Source organism: Xenopus laevis, chromosome 5S, assembly GCF_017654675.1.
Source record: "Xenopus laevis strain J_2021 chromosome 5S, Xenopus_laevis_v10.1, whole genome shotgun sequence".
NCBI lineage: Eukaryota > Metazoa > Chordata > Amphibia > Anura > Pipidae > Xenopus > Xenopus laevis.
In genome coordinates, this window is record NC_054380.1 from 77,507,269 (window position 1) to 77,526,480 (window position 19,212).

The 19,212-nt window shown below is 37.3% G+C and overlaps 1 protein-coding gene across 1 annotated transcript in view; it reads left to right on the plus strand.

Annotated features, from left to right (window-relative positions):
• LOC121394107 (interphotoreceptor matrix proteoglycan 1-like) overlaps positions 1–18,626 on the plus strand; it is a 173,416-nt gene extending 154,790 nt beyond the window's left edge. Inside the window, 5 exon segments of the mRNA XM_041564109.1 lie at positions 7,032–7,181; positions 7,894–8,104; positions 10,779–10,953; positions 10,955–10,987; positions 18,346–18,626. Coding sequence (XP_041420043.1) covers positions 7,032–7,181; positions 7,894–8,104; positions 10,779–10,953; positions 10,955–10,987; positions 18,346–18,391 — 615 coding nt within the window. The 3' untranslated portion in view covers positions 18,392–18,626.
• Positions 18,627–19,212: the final 586 nt, after the last annotated feature.

Genomic DNA, 19,212 nt, shown 5'->3' on the forward strand with positions numbered 1-19,212 from the left:
TATACCAGGCTTTCCATGCAATAAATTCATAGCATCAAAAATATAGCATAAAAAAAATCTAATTATTTTGTTTTAAATACTGTTTTGAAAACTGTACATTAACACATATATATTTTTAAAAATTATAAAAAAAATTGCCGTTATTTTACGCACAGATGTGTTGTTTATTCCTTTATAATGCAGTTAGTTGGGGTTTTTTTTTTCATACTGAATAATGGCAAAACACATCCATCTAACAAAATGCTCAAACATACAAGCTTCAAACAGCATGCTTTACATTTGTTACGTAGTGACAAATATTAATGTATCATGAATATGCATGTCTGTTTTCCATAATGTATATCAAATGCACAGTCCAAATATTTATTGCATGAGGGATGAGTATTTTCATTTCCATTTAAACATCAGGACAGGCAGCTAGAAAAAGAAATGATGGTATGGGAGGCTGAAGGGCAAGTGAAACAGATCTGATTAAATAGAGTATAGGGATGAAAGCATATACAGTAAATTAGCTTTTGTTGACTGGATTGCCCTATGTGCTTTGGAGCTATGCAAATTATCAGGTTGAACAGAAACTGAGTTTACCTATCTAATGTCAAATCTAACTTTAATTTATTTATATTATCAGGATTTGTGGATCACCCTTTCAACCTTTTCTAATCTGCATTCCATACATTAATCTTCAGGGATTTCCATGTATAGGATAGTAGTGATCACCTAGTGCTCTAGACTGTAGCAGTGTTCATGCAAATACAGTATGTAGTAGGCATATTCCATAGGTATTTGGTTTCAAAAAGATTGGCTAATTAGACAGCTCTAGCAAATATGACACATCTAAAATAGATCTGCTCCATGGACTATTAATAATTTGTTCTAATGCTTGCTGGTCACGTGGTTACTTGGAAGCCAATGCAATGTATATCATGCAATCTGAATTTGGTTTGTATAGCTGACCACATCTCCTATGAAGTACAGGCATAACATCTCCTTTCCAGAAAACCAATCTCCAGAAAACTCCAGGAAGACCATCACCCACAGACTTCATTATATCACAAAAATAAATAATAATCCAAACATGTTTCAAATACTTCCTACTCATTTATGGGTATCCAATTTGAAAATTAAATGAAAGTGAAATGATGACTTTATCAGTAAAATATTTTATTATACACACAGCCCACTGACACAAACTATAAGGCACAACATTTATAAATACAAGAGGGGGGTTGTGGGTGCACTCCTAAGGCCATATAAAAAAATATTTAAATACAATAATCCCCTGTCTAAAAAGAGAAAAACAGGGTTTTTTGTTACAAAGTTATGATCATAAAATTGGTAAGCCGCCATACCACGTCAAGGTAAACCCCATACAGCGGTCCCTAACCTGTTTACCTGTGATCAAAATTTAAAACCTTGGTTTCAATCTGGACTAGATCCTCCCCCGCCACCTGCATATGCGGCTTTTGAAGGGGAGACTGCCCAGACCAACGCCCATTTAAAAAAAAAAAAAAAAAAATGTGATTGTGATGAGACTATAATGAAGGAAAAGTAAAGTTGTATATATAAGTGCACACTTGTGTGTGTGTGTATGTGTGTGAGTATAAGTATAAGTACAGGTGTGAGTATAGATTTAGAGGGAGATGAAAAAGGAAAAGCTAAATGTGGAGTGTAATAGGTGTAATGTGTGGGGGTCTGTGCAAGTGTTACCTAGTGATAAGTGCAGCAAATATAATGAGTGTCTCACAGGCGTTGGTAATAAAAAGGCCAAAGCCTCCCCAGCCGCTAGCATTTGTGGCTTTTAAGGGAGAAAAATTTATAAATGAAGCTGACATTTTTTTTTCATCTCCCAGGTGTTCTTGCCTGGATTTGGAGTGGGCTCCTGTGCAGTACACTCTTACTATACTATGCATGCAGCCAGCCCATATCAATGCAAGAAATACCCAGATCTGAAGGAAAAAATGTCTGTACCATGTTCCATAGCAATGTACAAAAGAAGCAAAAGCTGAGTAAAATGTTAATCTTTTGCTCACTGAGGGGCCTATAAACATCACCCCCAGGCATTAAGTTTGCAGATTTTTTTATCAACAACTTTTCTAACATTCTTCACTTAAGGACCGTATCAGCTCAGTGATATGGTGAAGTCTGTCAGATGGAGTTTCTCATTATACAATCCCATGTACCAAGTGAAAGGCTGTTTGACAAGTTAAATGTTGTAAATGTTCTTTGATCTATGAACAGGTCTATCCATCTATAGAGGAATTTTTCCTTTACACCAGGAGGACGCTGTTCTTCAGCAAGAACAGTTTTCATTGTTCAGTTTTATTGATATCTTGATGTGAGTGACCTTTATCAAATAAATATGAAGAAAAGATATATAACATTTTAATCCAAGAAACCATCACTGCCAAGTAAAAGGCAATAGTTGTGCATTGTAAGTTTATGTGAAACAGTGGTATGTCTGAGAGATTAATACAGGCAGGCAAGCCTTGATTTCCTATCATTTCACTGGAGTCATATGGATGAGTTTCCACATGTACATGACAAAATGAATAAACTAATAGTAAAATAAAATAGGTAAAAACGAGACAAATTTATTTTAGTTAATAGTAAAAAAATGAAATAAATGAAAACATAAGTAATAAATATGGTGCTGTGAGCTTGAATTTTGCTTGGCTGGTAACTTTCACTTATGAAGTTAAGCCTGTAAATAAAGAGTTTACACGACCAAGCATTATAGTTGCTTCTGATATTTCATACAAGTTATTTGCTAATTTAGGCCTTATATTTTTTACTTAAAATCTTAACATTTGCACTAAACTGTGGTTAGAAAAAATAAATGGCAAAAAAAGGATTACAGGGATACATGAAAGTTTGTGAACCCTTTTTCAGTTGATCCTTAACACATTAATAAAGTGAGTCCAAAACATTTGGATCATAAAATGATTCATAGTTCCATATTTGTGTGTTGCGTGAACCGCAAGGATCCTCAGTTCATTTAAAGGGGAAATTAGAGGCAGCTATTTCAATCAACAGGATGGTAATCAGGTTTGAGTGTGGGAGGCTCCATATTATTTAAACAACAGAAATATGGGTCTTCTCTATCCATATCTGATCTTAACAAAACAGGTTTGTGGAAGAGCACATCCAACTAAGGAGATTTTGGAGGATACCTGAAAAACAGTGATTGATGCCCAAAAGGCTGGAAAAAATTACAAAATCACCAGTCCATTGCCAGGCAGATATTGTACAAATCACACCATTTTTACTCTACCCAGGAGTGGTTGATCATCAGAAATCACATGATGTGGGTTATAATCCAGAACCCTACACTAACATCTAAGGAACTAAAGGCCTCTCTTCCATTTGTAAATGTCAATGTTCATGTGTCCAACATCAAGAGAACGTTGATCAACAATGGTAAGGAGAAAGTCACTACTAACAAAAAAAAGTATATTTCTGCCGTCTACAAGGAGTCAAAGGGATACTGGAAGAATGTTCTGTAGAAAGATTAGACCAAAATAGAACTTTTTGATTTGAATGAACAGTGTTCCAGAATAAAAACCCGAGAAAGTCAAGGTATCTATCCGTGAACTGGAAATCAGAAGAAAGTGGGTCATGCAGCATGGCAACAACATTAAACATGCAAGTCAATCTGTTATAGAATGGTTAAACTGCAATTAAGTTGGCACAGTAAGCAAAGTCATTTCAATCACAATTGCCATGTTTTTTGCACCTTTTTTCCCCAAATGCCAGTGCTATTGCGAACAGAAATGGGTGATCCTCATGCTGCACTTTTTGGCATTGCCTGGTCAAGAGGTGGCAGTAGATCCAGGGTTCCCCTACAATTATAGGTGCAGCAGTGCCCAGTTTGGAACAGAAGGCTGGAAGGATTAACTAAGACCAAGCGTAATTATACAGGAGTGCAAGGAGCACATTTTGACAGTAGTTCCTTTAATGAAGTGGTTTTATGTGCAACTCACTGTGAAGAAGAATGCACATTGCCCACTGTGCTTTTGAATGTAAATGTTTGGAAATGCCAAATTAGACTGAATTAGACTGTTCATGCTAGGAAGACCAACAATATCCGTTGAAGCTGTTTTATAAGGAGGACTGAGCAAAATTTCAGTTACTGGAAATGTTTAGTTGCAGTTCTTGCTGCCCGAAGGGAACACCGCAGTTACCGAAAGCAAAGGTTTGAAAAGGTTTACATACTATTGCCATACTATATATCTTTGGATCATTTTCCTCAAAAAAATACACGAACAAGCATTAGGTTTTTGAGTTGATTAATTTGCTTAACTGGGTTCTTATTGCCTAGTTTTAGGCCTTAAGGTGGAAAATGTCACATTTTAGGTCATATATATATGCAGAAATATTGAACATTAAAAATGTTCAACCACTGTACATTAAAGAAACCCTCCCCAGTAATGTGGTTATAAGGATCATCAGGAATAAATGGTGTGTCCCATCCACCAACCAATGCACTTGTTCAGCCACCACCTTATTGAGGGCAGCCAATCCGATATAAACAAGATTTGATGTACTGCTGTAAAATAATGAAAGAAAAAAAGCTTTGCATGAAGTATTTAAGTTTCAAGGGCATAAGAGATTATACCACAAACCCATCGTATTATATTGTTTTCAATGGAGTAAAGGAGGAATGACAGAAAAGGACAATAAACATGAATGGCAACAGATGCTTAATTGTGCGTGAAAAGAGAGAGAGAATGTTTCAATCTTAGTAAAGGATGTATGATTACTAGACAGATATTGGTCTTGTCATCCTGACAAAAAGTCATTAACTCTTCTATGACATGCACATTTCTCTTTTATTTCCCATTTTAAAACCACTATTAAACTTATACAGTATACATATATATATATATATATATATATATATATATATATATATATATATATATATATATATATATATATTATAAGTAAGGATGTACTGAATCCATTATTTTGCAAAAGATTCGGCCGAATACCAAACGAATCCAAATCCTAATTTGCATATGCAATTTAGGGGTGGAAAGGGGAAACACTATTTGCTTTCTTGTTTTGTGACAAAAATAAGCAATAGACCAAGGGCATTTGATTATTTTTATGTTTAAAGTGCCTGCAGTAGAACATGTCATGCAATGGAACTGGTCAAGATTGACTTTGTTAGTTTAGATAAGTCCTCTCTATGTTACAACCACAAGCATTATCTCAATTTTTAAGGTAATTTTGTGAGATTCATTACTTTTGCAGCAAACTTGTGTCGAAAGGGCTGATACAAGGAGGTGGAGAACTGACCTCCTTTATCCCCCCCTATAATTATAGCCATGCATGATAATTCCAGGAAACCCGGTCAACCACAAATTCAGCAAAACACTGTCTGGCAATCTTAAGAGACATCTGGTTAGAGGGATAATTTACATATCCACTGGACAGAAGTGCAAGAGCATTAAATAGCACACCTTTTAGTACTCATTAGTACTCATTCAAGCAGCACTTCAGCCAAGGAGAATGGCTACACTGCCCGTTTCATGTTGGATTTAAATAACTTGCACAGGTGTACATTGCTGTTTGCTGTCCTTACGTCAGCCATTAATGATTCTGCAAGAGGCAAAGGCAATGCACATCGCTCACAGTGTCAGAGGTCTTAAATGTCCCATTGGGTCTGTCATAGTGCTATTGCTCAAGCAACTGCAGATCTACCCCATTGTAAAGTAAGCCACAAGTCTTGGTTCATATTATTTATGTTCTCTAAGATAATGTGATCAGGCTGATAGACTCTTGTTCCAATAACTGAGTTAACGGGATACATTACATCTGACAGGCACAACCACTCTATAAAACAGTTGTCATCAGCAACATCAAATAATCAAATAATAATAGGTACAGCAGTGACGGGTAAGAAAATGGACAATGCAAACATATATCCCTCTTTCTTCTATAAAATACATCTCCTTTGCAAGGACCTCCCTCTGTATCTGGGGTGAGGGATAAAAATACCTCAGTGTACTTTCTAAAAGCATTATACTGTATATATCACCAATACCTGGTTGCCGAGTATAGATATTGCATAACATAGAGAAAAGGATTTCCAGCACACACAGGATTTAAAAATGAAAACAAAAAAAGGTTTATTAAAGGGGTGGTTTGCCTTCATATAGATCACCATAAATAATTACTTTTTCCAATTACTTTCTATTTTCTATGTGTCACTGTTTTTCTAATATTGAAGTGTAAAGTGTAATTTTTCACCTTCTAAAGCAGCTCGGGGGGGGGGGGGGTCGCAGACACTGTAAACTGTTCTAAATTGATACATTTAGTTGATACATTTCTTATCTTTGTCCCTGCTGAGCAGAATCTCTGGCAGGTGTTAGAATTGATACAATAGTTGCTAATACTCCAGAGATGCTGCTAAGAAATGTGACAACTTAGGGGGTTATTTACTAAACTCCAAATGCAGAAATCAAAGTTTTCGGGTGAAAAATCTTAGTTTTTGGGGGAGAAATCCGTAAAAATTTAGAAATCAGATTTTTTTCCCACAAAGCAAATTTTTGGGAAAATGTAATAAATTATAAAAAAAAACAGCGGATTTGATCGGAGTTTGCAGCAGAAAATGTTGAGATAAAATCGGACTTTGATAAATAACCCCCTAGATGTTGCAAAATTGTAACAGTTCAGAGTCTGCACCTGAATTACTGAGCTGCCAGACTCAAACACCAGAGACAGGAACATTCAAATTCAAAACTAAATTTTGGGAAAAAAAGTGTTTGGAAGGTGAACAACCCCTTTAAAGTGATCGACATTTTGGTGTGAAATTTCTGAATACAGACCAAAACGTTGATCATTTTCATAAACCTTTTATGTTTTCATTTTTAAATCCCGTGTGTGCTGGTTATACTTGTATATATCTGAACCCGCCCTCCTAGTGCCAGCAAATGGGAGAATTGAGAAGGAGGCGAGTCGTCGATGGTGGGGGGATGAGGGGGACAGGGGTGAGAAGGTGTGCCGCCTAGGGGTGCACCTTTTAGAAATCTGGCCCTGTATATGCTACAATCAACAAAGGCAATGAACTTGTGGTTTACTTCAGTCTTCGTGTAACAAACATGCCCTTTTCTGATGATCTATTCAATAAAAGTTCCCCAGAATACAGGGCGCTAGAACAACAATTTTTATACCTGGTAGGTAAATTTCTCTCTTTCTATCTCTTGGCTCTTTTTCTCCACTATAATTTACATCCAACAAGTTAATCTTACTGTCATTGTCTATGGGTTTTCTAATGGAAGCTATTAAAAATAAAGTACAAAAGGTTTCGCAAAAGTAGAAGGAACAAATGAAATGAATTGTTAAATGTCTTTTCAAAAGAAAATACAGTCATCGCAATGGATCTGAATTGTAACAAAATGCTTTGTGTGCCCAACGGTTAATATGTAATTACTGTGCAGAAGTGATACTTGACAGGCAAAGTATTTCTTTAATTTAATGGAAGTGTCAGTGGCTTTTTATTCAGCACAACAGTAATTTGTGTTGAGAATTCTATTTTCAGAATAGTTGCTGTGACCTCTGCAGACATTGAAAGAGAACATCAGTATTGACCTCCAGAGATATAAAAATCGAGCAAGGCAGTGTGAAGCACCTTTTACATCTTAATGACACTGCCAATCGATCCTTGCCCAGATAAATGAAGGCAGCCATGTTTCTCACCATAGCAATTGTTATAGACAGTTATGCCAATCTGTACAGGTAATGCAATCAAATTGAGCCAAGGGGTGTAACAATAGGAGAAGTAGGCCTTACACTTTCTGGGCCAGGCTCAAGAATTTAATACAGGTATGGGATCTAGAATCCTGAATGCTTGGGACCAAAGGTTTAATGACTTTTTTTTTTTTGCAGTTGCTCCCTTATCTTCAATCAAATCTAACAGGATTTAAGAAAATCCTGAACTTCAGAAAGGGAAGTGTGATGAACAGCAAGTTGAAGTTTGCTAAATCCGTGCCCTGCAATGTCATGAAAGCTGTTCACTGTGTGCTGGAAGATTTTTGCAATGCGGCAGCACAGCTCCTCAATTTAAAGATTGATAGTTACTCACTTGACATTGAACCTGGTAAGAATATAAATGATGAGAAGAAGGACTGAATTAATGGGAAGCCAATCTGTTTGGTATTGCTGTATTGATATTCTGCAATGAAAATAAAACATTTTAGATTTCTTTCTCTTTCACATTTCTGTATGTGTAAGATCCAAGAACTGAACAGTAGGGGAATTCTTATGTTTGACCCAAGTAAAAAAGTTGGAAGAAGAGAAGTTGTTATCCTAGTAGGCTGCCTCCAAACTTACAGAACATTGTACAGTAACAGCAGTGAGGCTGCATCTTAGTGTGTTACCATTATTCATGAAACTGGCTTTTACTTTAGAAAGTAGGATTCTTAAGATAAATCTTTAAAGAAAGGTAAATTCAGTCTTCCTCCACTTTTACTATGTGCTTCCTCTAACAAGCAATTCTACCTAGCGCCTGCACTGAGCTGTATTCAGTTTATAATTGAACCTACTGCCAATTCTGACTTTCATATTGAATACCTACCAGTGTAATACCAGCATTTCTCTTGGACAGAGATGCATATATGGAAAAAGAAAATAAAACAACTGTCTGAAGTGATTGTTGCACAACGTAAGCATCATACATGGTTCTATTTTTTTTTTTTACTGATGCACCTCATAAAAAATAAATTTGGCACATACATGGATAAATAATGACTAGAAATGAAATGGAATAGTTTACTTAATGCTGAAAATAAAAAATGTTTGTTCAATATTAATAAAATATTTGCTGGCTAAAAAATATCCATCATTGGAACGGTTGGTGTCTCCGTACCTTGTTTCTCCAGGCAAATTGGAGCTTAATAGCTTTTCTTTATTGGGCTCACTCACACCAGTGTTATTGTTTTACATATTCAATTTAAATTGTATTAAATAATCACCCATAAATTAGTTGTTCGCCTCTCTGCATGCAGTGTTACTGTTCGATCATTCTAGAGAGCAATAGAAATGAATAAGTGAGCCTTTTGCACAAGTTCAGCGAAAAAAACAATAACGGTTTAATTAAAAGGTGGAAGAAGCTCAAAAGCTGCAATGATACATAGTATAGCTTCAATTAATGTAACCTGAATAAATACTCCGTGTCAGGAAATCATCTCTGCAAATATTGATGTTGGTGCAATGGCAAACTAAGCAGTGGGAGTCGCCCATTCACCTTAGAGCAAGGCCCTATATCCTATCCTATATATATTTTTTGTATTGTAGTTTCTTTGGTGTGTGGTGAGATCTTTTATCTGTGATATAAACAAATCCTCTAAGTTAATCTGCAGATCCCATTATTGTAATTTGAGCTTTATATATTACATACTCATGACTTTAAAAGCTCCACAATATTAAAGCGTACAGTACAATTTAAATACAAGTATGAGGACACCTAATTGTATAACATCTCATTCCAAAAGCACGGGTATTAATGTGAAGTTCTCTGTTTGCTACAAAACAGCCTTTAATCTCTACTCTTCTGGAAAGACTTTCCGCTAGGTGTTTCAGCCATTTATATGTAAGAGGTTCGGCACTGATGTTGGGGATCAGACCTGTCTTACATTGTGGTTCCAATTCATCCCATAGGTGTTCAGTTGAGTTATAATCGGGGATCTGTGCAAGACAAGTACATTCTTTTAATCCCATTTCAGCAATCCACTTCTGTATTTCCCTTACTTTGTGCATGGTGTAATTATCATGCTGACATAGAAAAGAGCCATCCCCAAACTGATACATTGCTTAAGACCAACCATAGGATATTCAAATTGATGAATTAAATAAAAATTGTGCATAGAGACCCCATAGTGACCAAAATGGGTAAACTACATATCTATCATAAACGTCTTTATCACAAAGCCATTAAAGGCTATATTGACCCCATACAATTACAGTATACTTTTAAAGAGATATTGACACGCTCCTATAAAAATAATAGAAATGTGTCAGTACCAGTGAAGAGATGCTGCATGCAAAATATTTGCAGCCAAAAGCACCCCAAAGCTTTCCCCAGCCCAACAAACCTTAGGGAAGGCGACCCTCCAACACAGCTAAGGGATCTTCCACAGTTGTTTCAGTCACACTGGGCTAAGGGCGGTGTGATCTTTCAATAGGCTAATTATGAATGAAATCAGTACTCCAGTCTATGGAAGGATCACAACTCCCCCAGCCCAGTGTGACTGAAACAACTGTGGAAGATCCCTTAGCTGTGTCCGAGGGTCGCCTTCACTAAGGTTTGTTGGACTGGGGCTTTGGGGTGCTTTTGGCTGCAAATATTTTGTGTGCAGCATCTCTTCACTGATTTTTACAGGAATGTATTTAAGCTAATAATAGGGTTATTGTTTGTGGGTCAATACAGCATTTAATGGGTTCATAATGAAGTGAATTTCTAACTATCATTTGTATTGGAGTTAATGATAGATAAACTGATGCCACAAATTGGAAGGCATGGAATTGTCATGAACAACAATGGCTTAAACAGCTCACTCTAATAATTTTAAAAATTGTACCTGGATTTGTAGGACTCAAGAACAAATGAAAACATTCATAAATAGATATGAATACATAACAAAATCTGCAGTTCGTATAAGAAAATCTACGTGCATTCAATCAGAAGAAAGCCAAACATCAACAAAGCAACAACATTAACGTCACTGTCCTGCACACTGTGAAAGTGAATGAACTTGTTTCTGTTTTGATTCCAGCTGACCATTCAGATCCATGCAAATTTATGGCACGTGATGGATTTTCAGAATGCTCAATAGACTCCAGAACAAAAGAGGCAGCCTGCCTGTGTAAAGCTGGTTACAAAAGCCTTGATGGGCTACCATGCCAAAGTGTCTGTGAACTGGAAGCAAACTATTGTGCTGATGGACAAACGTGAAGTTGTGAAGGGGCAAGGAGCAGTTTGCAGGTAATATCTGGATGACTTCATTTATATAAACAATGCTTATTATAAACTAATATAGTTATTGTTTCTTAAGCATTGATGCATTATGCATATTTTGTTATGTGCACAATCAAGATAGCATACATCTATCCAAGTTTGTAGATAAAAAATAATTTGTCCTTGTGTTTATTCTTTTTGACACAAATTTCTGTTGATAAGTAAATGAAACAAAAATAACGTTTATGAATAGTACAAGAAACAGGTGAAGAAATTGTCCTCACTTTACATTTTTTTTTTGCTCCCATAAATGTAAAGGCATAATGCATTTCCCTGATTTTATCACCATTTTATGAAAAACTTAAAATGGGGATCGTCTACTAAGTGCAGGTCAGTTTGCAAAGTGCAATACTTGTGATCACCCCATAAATACTAGGATTTGGTTTGGTATTCGGCCAGGATTCTGCCTTTTCCAGTAGGATTTCGATTTGGCTGAACTGTCGTGCCTGGCTGAAACGACTCACCAAAGAAGTAAAAAATTTTAAGCGCGCTGCACTATGGTTCTCTTTTATCCTTCATGTCCCTAATTTGGATTCCATTCAGTATTCAGCCAAATCTTTTGTGAAGGATTCAGAGGTTCAGCGGAATACCAAAATAGTGGATTTGGTGCATTGCTAACTTGTTTCCAGGCTTTGCTTAGATAAATACTGTATTAATGTATTAATAAAAAAATTAAAAAAATACACAGTGCACATATATCAATGATTTTTTATAGATGATATTGATTAATTTGGGGATTAATCATTTATTTGGGGTTTAATAATTCTGACCACATTACATTGAATCAGAACAATCTGAATCAATGTTATTTTAATAAATCCTCTAGAAAAGCTTTAGTTCAGCATTGATCTGGAAAGACTTTCCACTAGGTGTTCCATTTATTTATATGTAAGAGGTCGGGCACTGATGTTGGGGATCAGACGTGGGGGGGGACATTGCCAATAGCCTTGCATAGACTTTGAACTCTTAGACCAGCTTTCTTTTGAGGGGATCAAAAGATAATATTTATAAATATGTTTTTGGTTGAAATTGATCAAATTGGAATATCAGATCCATTGAGAAAATATCTTCATTACATTGCTGGGAATGCTGCAGGAAAACTGAAGGATTCCCATTTCGGTCTCTTGTCACTCTGGCCCATAGTTATACATTTGCAGAGGACCTCTTGTATTTGTCCAGACATTTGGCATATACAAGTCCTTCTTCCCCCACTTTATAAGGAGTTCTGCCAGTTGTGCTAAATTGTACTAGTTACCTGGTCACTCTAAATGAATTTGTTATTTATATAAATCCTAGTGTAAAGAATGATAAAATAAATATTAAATAGCCTGTTTTAACATATTGACATCAAAAGGAAAGATTAAAGAACTTGGTTACAAATGCAGAATATTATGTGCTGACATTAAACCAGACAACACTGAAATATTTTGCAGGAAAACAAAGAGCAACTATCATCACAAATGATTTCTATAATTTATTTGCACTGCTGAATCTTTTCTGACCTTTCTTTACTGCTCTTATTTTGTAATTTTCAAACATTCACTAATCTTCCTAATAAAAAATACAACACACAGCATATACCTTTTAAGAGAATGAAATGATAGTTAAAAACCCTCTAAGTAATAGCTAATGACCAACAAAATACCAGTTAAAGTAGATGTCTACATCAATGATTCATAAAATATTCCCTCAATTTCCTATCCAGAGAGATGTAAGTCATGTTTGCTGGCTAACCTTGGACTATCACATATATGCTTGATTTTCACCGTAAACAAAGATTAAACAAGATATTTTATAAGCACATAAACCAAAAATTATAATGAAATTGTTTTGTAATACAGTACAGCATCTATAATCTGCTTGGGACCTGAGGTTTTCCATAATTTGGATCAGCATGACTTAAGTCTGCTAAAAATCATTTAAATACTGTATTAATTAAACCCAATAGGATAGTTTTGCCACCATATAGATCCATGCAGCTTAGTTAGAATCAAGTGCAAGCTAGGGTTTTATAATAACAGAGAAAAGGGAAATCATTTTTTTTTTAAATTTGATTTACTTGATTAAAATGGAGTCTGTAAGAGATGGGCTACTTGTAATTTTGAGCTTTTTGGATAACAGGTTTCCAAATAAGTGTTCCCATATTTGTATGAAGAACAATACAACATAAAAAGCACAACTGACAAGAATCTTTTTAAAGCTACAGATGTTTTATCTAAACAAACTAACAACCTTTGGCAAATGAGCCAACATCCACCCAAAGATAAATGGACAATAAAATTAATGAGTAAGTAAAAGATGAACCATGAGCACTTAAATCTGAACTACATTGTGGAAGAGAGGGTCGGTGACCCCATTAGGCTGGGCCAGATATTGCAGATCTCGGCCTGAGAAGAAACTCAGGCTGAGAATCCATTCCTCTGCTGCTGCTGCTGTCTCTGCTCTGGTTCAGGCAGATGAAGTAATTTTCAAAAAAAAAAACGTGAGCTTCCCCGATATCTACTGTGGGATGGCGAATTTGTCCCGTTTCGTTTCACCAAAAAATCGCTGCTGGCAAAATTTTGCAGACGCCCATTAAAGTCAATAGGCGTCAAAAAAATGTTGCGCGTCTTTTTTTTTTTTTTTTGACGCACAAAGCCATACAAGTCTATGGGCGTAATTTTTGCAGCGAAACAAGGCGAAATAATTCGCCCATCCCGGCACATAATTAAGGACAGTAGTAGCAGATAAGCGGATTCTCATCTTGCATTTCTCCTCGGGCCGAGATCCACAATGTCTGGCCCCAGCCCTAGTTGGCATGACAACTAGATGTGATAATTAAAAAAGCCTTAATGGGTATTTCAACTATAGGCAAAATACAAGGAAGGATTCTTTAAAGAAAGAAAAGACAAATGAAAGGACACTAGAAGAGATATTTTTCAAATAACTATTGAATGAAGAATATTAGTCGGAAATGTCAAATGTAAATTTTTGGCCTTATTTATGCAAATTTTTCTTCCGTTTCCAACTTGTAAAAACCCTTTTATAACATTATCTGTTTTTCACAAAGTATTAGACAGACAACTTCAATATAGATAACAAAAAGTAGTGGTTTTAAAAAAGCCACAACCAGGCACAAGCCACATTCTTGCCAGAATCAATACAGCAACCAACACTTTGGAGCTCAAATATTTGAAAAAAGAATAAAATAAATGCTAATTGCCTATACATATCAGGTAGAAGACTGAAGCCATAACATTTCAATCGAGTTTGGTGCCAAACCGTCACAGTAAGATTGATTGATAATATTTCAAACTGTAATGTTCACGGTAAAAATTTTATATTGTGGTCAGGTCTGATTGCTGAAGTTTTGTTGTATTCAAAGTGACATAAAAGGTAATTTATACAGTGCAAAGAGGGCAGCACAAAGACCTGCGTGTACCCTTTAAATACTGCATTTGGCAACATTGTATTATTGAGAAATGGGCAGGGAGGAACACAGGTGTATTGCATTAGACTTCCACTCCAGCACTAGGTGCAGAGAATAGCTATTGCTCTAGTGCAACAAGCTCACCATTTTGGATTTTGTTGCACATGACATATAGGGCTACTAAAAATTCATCGGGGGGAGCCATAAATTTCCCCTTGTGCCATTGTCCTCAAGCTGGCAATGCATCAATAAAAAATGTCTTCACTATTTGAAATAGCATGACTGTCCTCCAATAGTAGCTAACATATTTTCCGTACAAATGAATTAAGTTATGAGTCTCTTAGTTAGGGCTGTTAGCTAAAGCTTCTTCCTAAACCTTAACTATAGAAAGATCACCGCTTCTAACTACCGAAGCCAAATCATAGTAGCGCTTTGTAAATAAAGTTAAACATATTAAATAAATAAATATATATATTATATATTTACATAACACATATCCAATGTTGGACTGGGAAACCAAGGGCCCACCAGAGAACCTGACATCAAGGGTTAACCAGCCAGAGCCCTAAAATAATTTCTTCTTATTGAGAAAAACACCATGCTTGAGAAGTTTGCTGTGTATAAGCACAGGGCAATACAGGGGATGCAGACAAACTGTAGATGGCTGCACTATTGTAGGCAGGCCCGGACTGGCAATCTGTGGGTTCTGGCAAATGCCAGAGGGGCTGCTATAGCCATAGAAAGTCACTATTTAGTGGGCTGGTGGGGGCTGTTTGGGCCTCTATGTGGGCTGATTGGCCCATTGTGTACCTGAAATGCCAGGGCCTATTTTAATTCTCAGTCCGGACCTGATTGTAGGCATAGTCTCTCTATCCCCATGCTGTTTACAGTTTAGACTATACTGTTGAGTAATCTATTAGCTCTTGCTCTCCCATTTAAACTGTGCAAATTCATTCTGAGAATTACCCCCTGCCAGCTATATATAATTATCAGCCTCCATGGGTCCTCCTGCTTATAATAATAAATGAAACACAAGCAGAATTTGGAAAAGGTAGAAAAGAGATAATGTTTTGTGCTCCAGAAAGGGAAATGGGCCCACCGACTGGACTAGGAGAACTGTCCGACACTGAAAATATGTGTTTATTACTGTGGGGCAATACTTAAAGTAGTCATAGCTGTACTCTGCTGTTGCAGTTATTCAGGCTGTCAGCCAAAAGAAAGTTGTTCATGCCATATATGACCCCCTTGTATGGTATTTGTCCATTTGGCTTGTCGGCCAATCAGTGCATCTGGCAGTGATAGCCACCGTAATAGTTTCATTTTGCAACTGCTGCAAAAGGTTTCCCATACTAACAGTGTATTAGGTATTTTCAGTTGGTAGGGTTGTGTAGTAGTGATATGCAAACAACATTTCCCATTTACAATTTACTTTCCGTTTTTAAGGTGCTTTAACATGTCCTGAAAACTTTTATAACATTTTACAAAATTGTTTTCACATTGTTAAGATTGGAAACATGATGTTTTCTTTTCTGCATTATCAATATGTCTATAAACAAGATGAATACATTGTAATACGGCAGTCAGTGCTGAGCAAGCATGCAACACAGAACATAGGGGCATAGTGCTGTATTATTTACAGGTACGTTGAATATTATCCATTTTAGATAATCACTGGTTTGCAATGGAGATCATTGTTCAGAGATTGCAGTACAGGATCATTGCTTCTCTCATAAAATGTGGCGAAATGTATGGAGGACACAGGCACAAGTCACAAAATGAGTAAGCCACAAAACATTATATATAAAGCCTATATGAAAAGAACATGGTTGTACAGAGCACCTATACTCACACAGATTACAATATTTTGTTATAGAGTAAATGTCAGCAGCCACAGGCTTCTTAATTCTTAAAAAAAAGACCAGCATTCAATGGCATAACTAGATATTACTGGGCCCACAGCAAATTAATTTTTAGGCCCCTAAAATGTCTAGAGGTTGAGTTGTTTTTAGGGATGTAGCGAACGTCGGAAAAAATGTTCGCGAACATGTTCGCGAACGTCCGGACAAAAATGCGAACGGTTCGCGAACGTTGCGAACCCCATAGACTTCAATGGGAAGGCGAATTTTAAAAGCTAGAAAAGACATTTCTGGCCAGAAAAATGATTTTAAAGTTGTTTAAAGGGTGCAACGACCTGGACAGTGGCATGCCAGAGGGGGATCAAGGGCAAATATGTTTCTAAAAAATCCATTGTTGACACAGCGCTGCGTTTTGTGCTGTAAAGGGCAGAAATCACACTACGTCACTCAGGTGGTGTTTCTGGAGACGGTATTATTATTGATATTTAGACAGAATGTGAAAAAGCTCACACAGCTAGGTGGCAGTGGTTTGAAGAACAGATGCAGATGAGAGATCAGCAGCAGGACAGACAGCTGCCCACAGCAGCTACATACAGAGCACTGCAGTAGAAGGTAGATTACTAGCCAGCAAAGCTACCTAACCTAAAATGTCCCTCAAATCCCTGCAGAGTTCTGTCCCTACAATACAGAGCAGTATCAAGTAGATTACTAGCCAGCAAAGTTACTATCAACTGTCCCTCAAATCACTAACAGCTCTCTCCCTACACTAGCTCTTCCAAGCACACACAGGCAGAATGAAAAAACGCTGCAGGGCTTCAGTTTATATATGGAAGGGGAGTGGTCCAGGGGGTGTGGGGGTGGTCCAGGAGGGAGAGCTTCCTGATTGGCTGCCATGTATCTGCTGGTCTGGGGGAGAAATGGCAAAAAAAAGCGCCAGCTAAGGCGAACCCAAAATGGCGAACGTTGCGTTACGTTCGCGAACATTCGGCGGACGCGAACGGTCGATGTTCGCGCGAACAAGTTCGCCGGCGAACAGTCCGCGACATCCCTAGTTGTTTTTACAATATTTATTGAAATTTTATATTAATTAGGGTCCTCATGGGGCCCCTATACCTCCTGAGCCCCCTGCAGCTGCAGGGTCTGCTTTCTCTGTAGTTACACCCCTGCCAGCATTTAAACATGATGACAGTATGAAAACACTGTACACCAAACAAGTGGACACTGATCCTAGAGGGCGGCATACACACACATCACAGTGAAGGTCACCACAATCTCTTCTAATATCACATACAATTGCATGCAGTAGTGTAGCTGCTACAGTGTATGATCCTATATATAACATGAGAAATATAATGGCAATTGGCTTCTAATGCATCCCACATTTATGCTTCCAGAATGCTTTTCTATGGAACCTAGCAGCTTCTGAACTTTCTACTAAATTTGCATTTACTATTACTTACTTAACTATATATACCGTATATACTCGTGTATAAGCCGACCCGTGTATAAGCCGAGGTACCTAATTTACCTAAGAAAACTGGAAAAATGTATTGACTCGTGTATAAGCCTAGGGGCTGATTGAAAATCAATCTGTACTTTGTACAGGAACGCTCCTCTAGTCATATAGACAGCCCTGCTGAGAATAAGGATTGCACTTCCCCAAGCAAACAGCGTATAAGAAATTCAAATCCCGTAATATCGGATCCCTCACCTCCCTCTCCCATAGCGCATCAGGACTCTGTGACTGACGATCGCCGCCCGGAGCAGGTCCAGGAGCTCCGGGCGGCGCGTCCTTCCCTGCCGGCGTCCTTCCAAAATGGCGGCGCCCATGGCCGCCACGTGGGTAGAGGCGCCGGCGCTCCTGGACCTGCTCCGGGCGGCGATCGTCAGTCACAGAGTCCTGATGCGCTATGGGAGAGGGAGGTGAGGGATCCGGTGAGGGATTGGCGTATGACCCGCGTATAAGCCGAGGTCGAGTTTTTCAGCACATTTTGGGTGCTGAAAAACTCGGCTTATACGCGAGTATATACGGTATATATTTTTTGTTTTTGTTTCTGCAGGTTACCAGAAGTTTCTACTGAACCAAAACTGAAAACTGGGCTATGAAATTTTCTTTCAAAGGTTGGCAATTGTAGAGAAAAAAATTGTATTTTGTATGAGAAAACATGTTTATTTTTAACAAAATGGATCAATTAATAGTGCTCCTCCAGCAGAATCTAGCATTGAAATCCTTTTCAAAAGAGCACCCTTTTTTATATTTAGTTTAAAATCTGATAAGAATAGACGTTGTTACTTTCCCAGGTGCCATCAATCATGTGATTTGTACAACACTCTTTACTGCTGCATTGCAAGTTGGATTGATATTACCCCTCCCTCCCCCCCCAACAGCCCATCAGCAAAACAACAGGAGGTAACCAGATAGCAGCAACCTGCATTGGTTCAAGAATACAATTCTAAATAGTAGAATGAATTTCTTGCAATGTACACAGTGTAATTTAGTAATAAAAACATTACCGTAAAATCATGACAGAATCCCTTTCATAGAAGAATAGTAGACTTTGACTTTGTACTATTGTGTTATCTAACCTCATAATGCATACTAGTCACTGTCAGCAAACAATGCTTTCAGTCTAAATGACAGTTAGATAGGTGCTCCTGAGCTTGCAGTTCAACAAATAACAAAATAGTCTATTTATTTTTCAACTAATGATCAGAGAATAGAACTGGATTCATTCATTCCTCCAAATAACTTGCAAACGGTAAGCCTGGAATCTGTAGATGAAGTTAATCGCATTATATCAGTGATCAATTAGAGGAACTGACTAGGGTTAGCAATCTATAGATAACTGCAAGCGGTCAATCAATACAGGAAATGATTCACAAAGTGCAACTTACGGAGACTAAAGTTGAGCCGTTTATAGATTAAC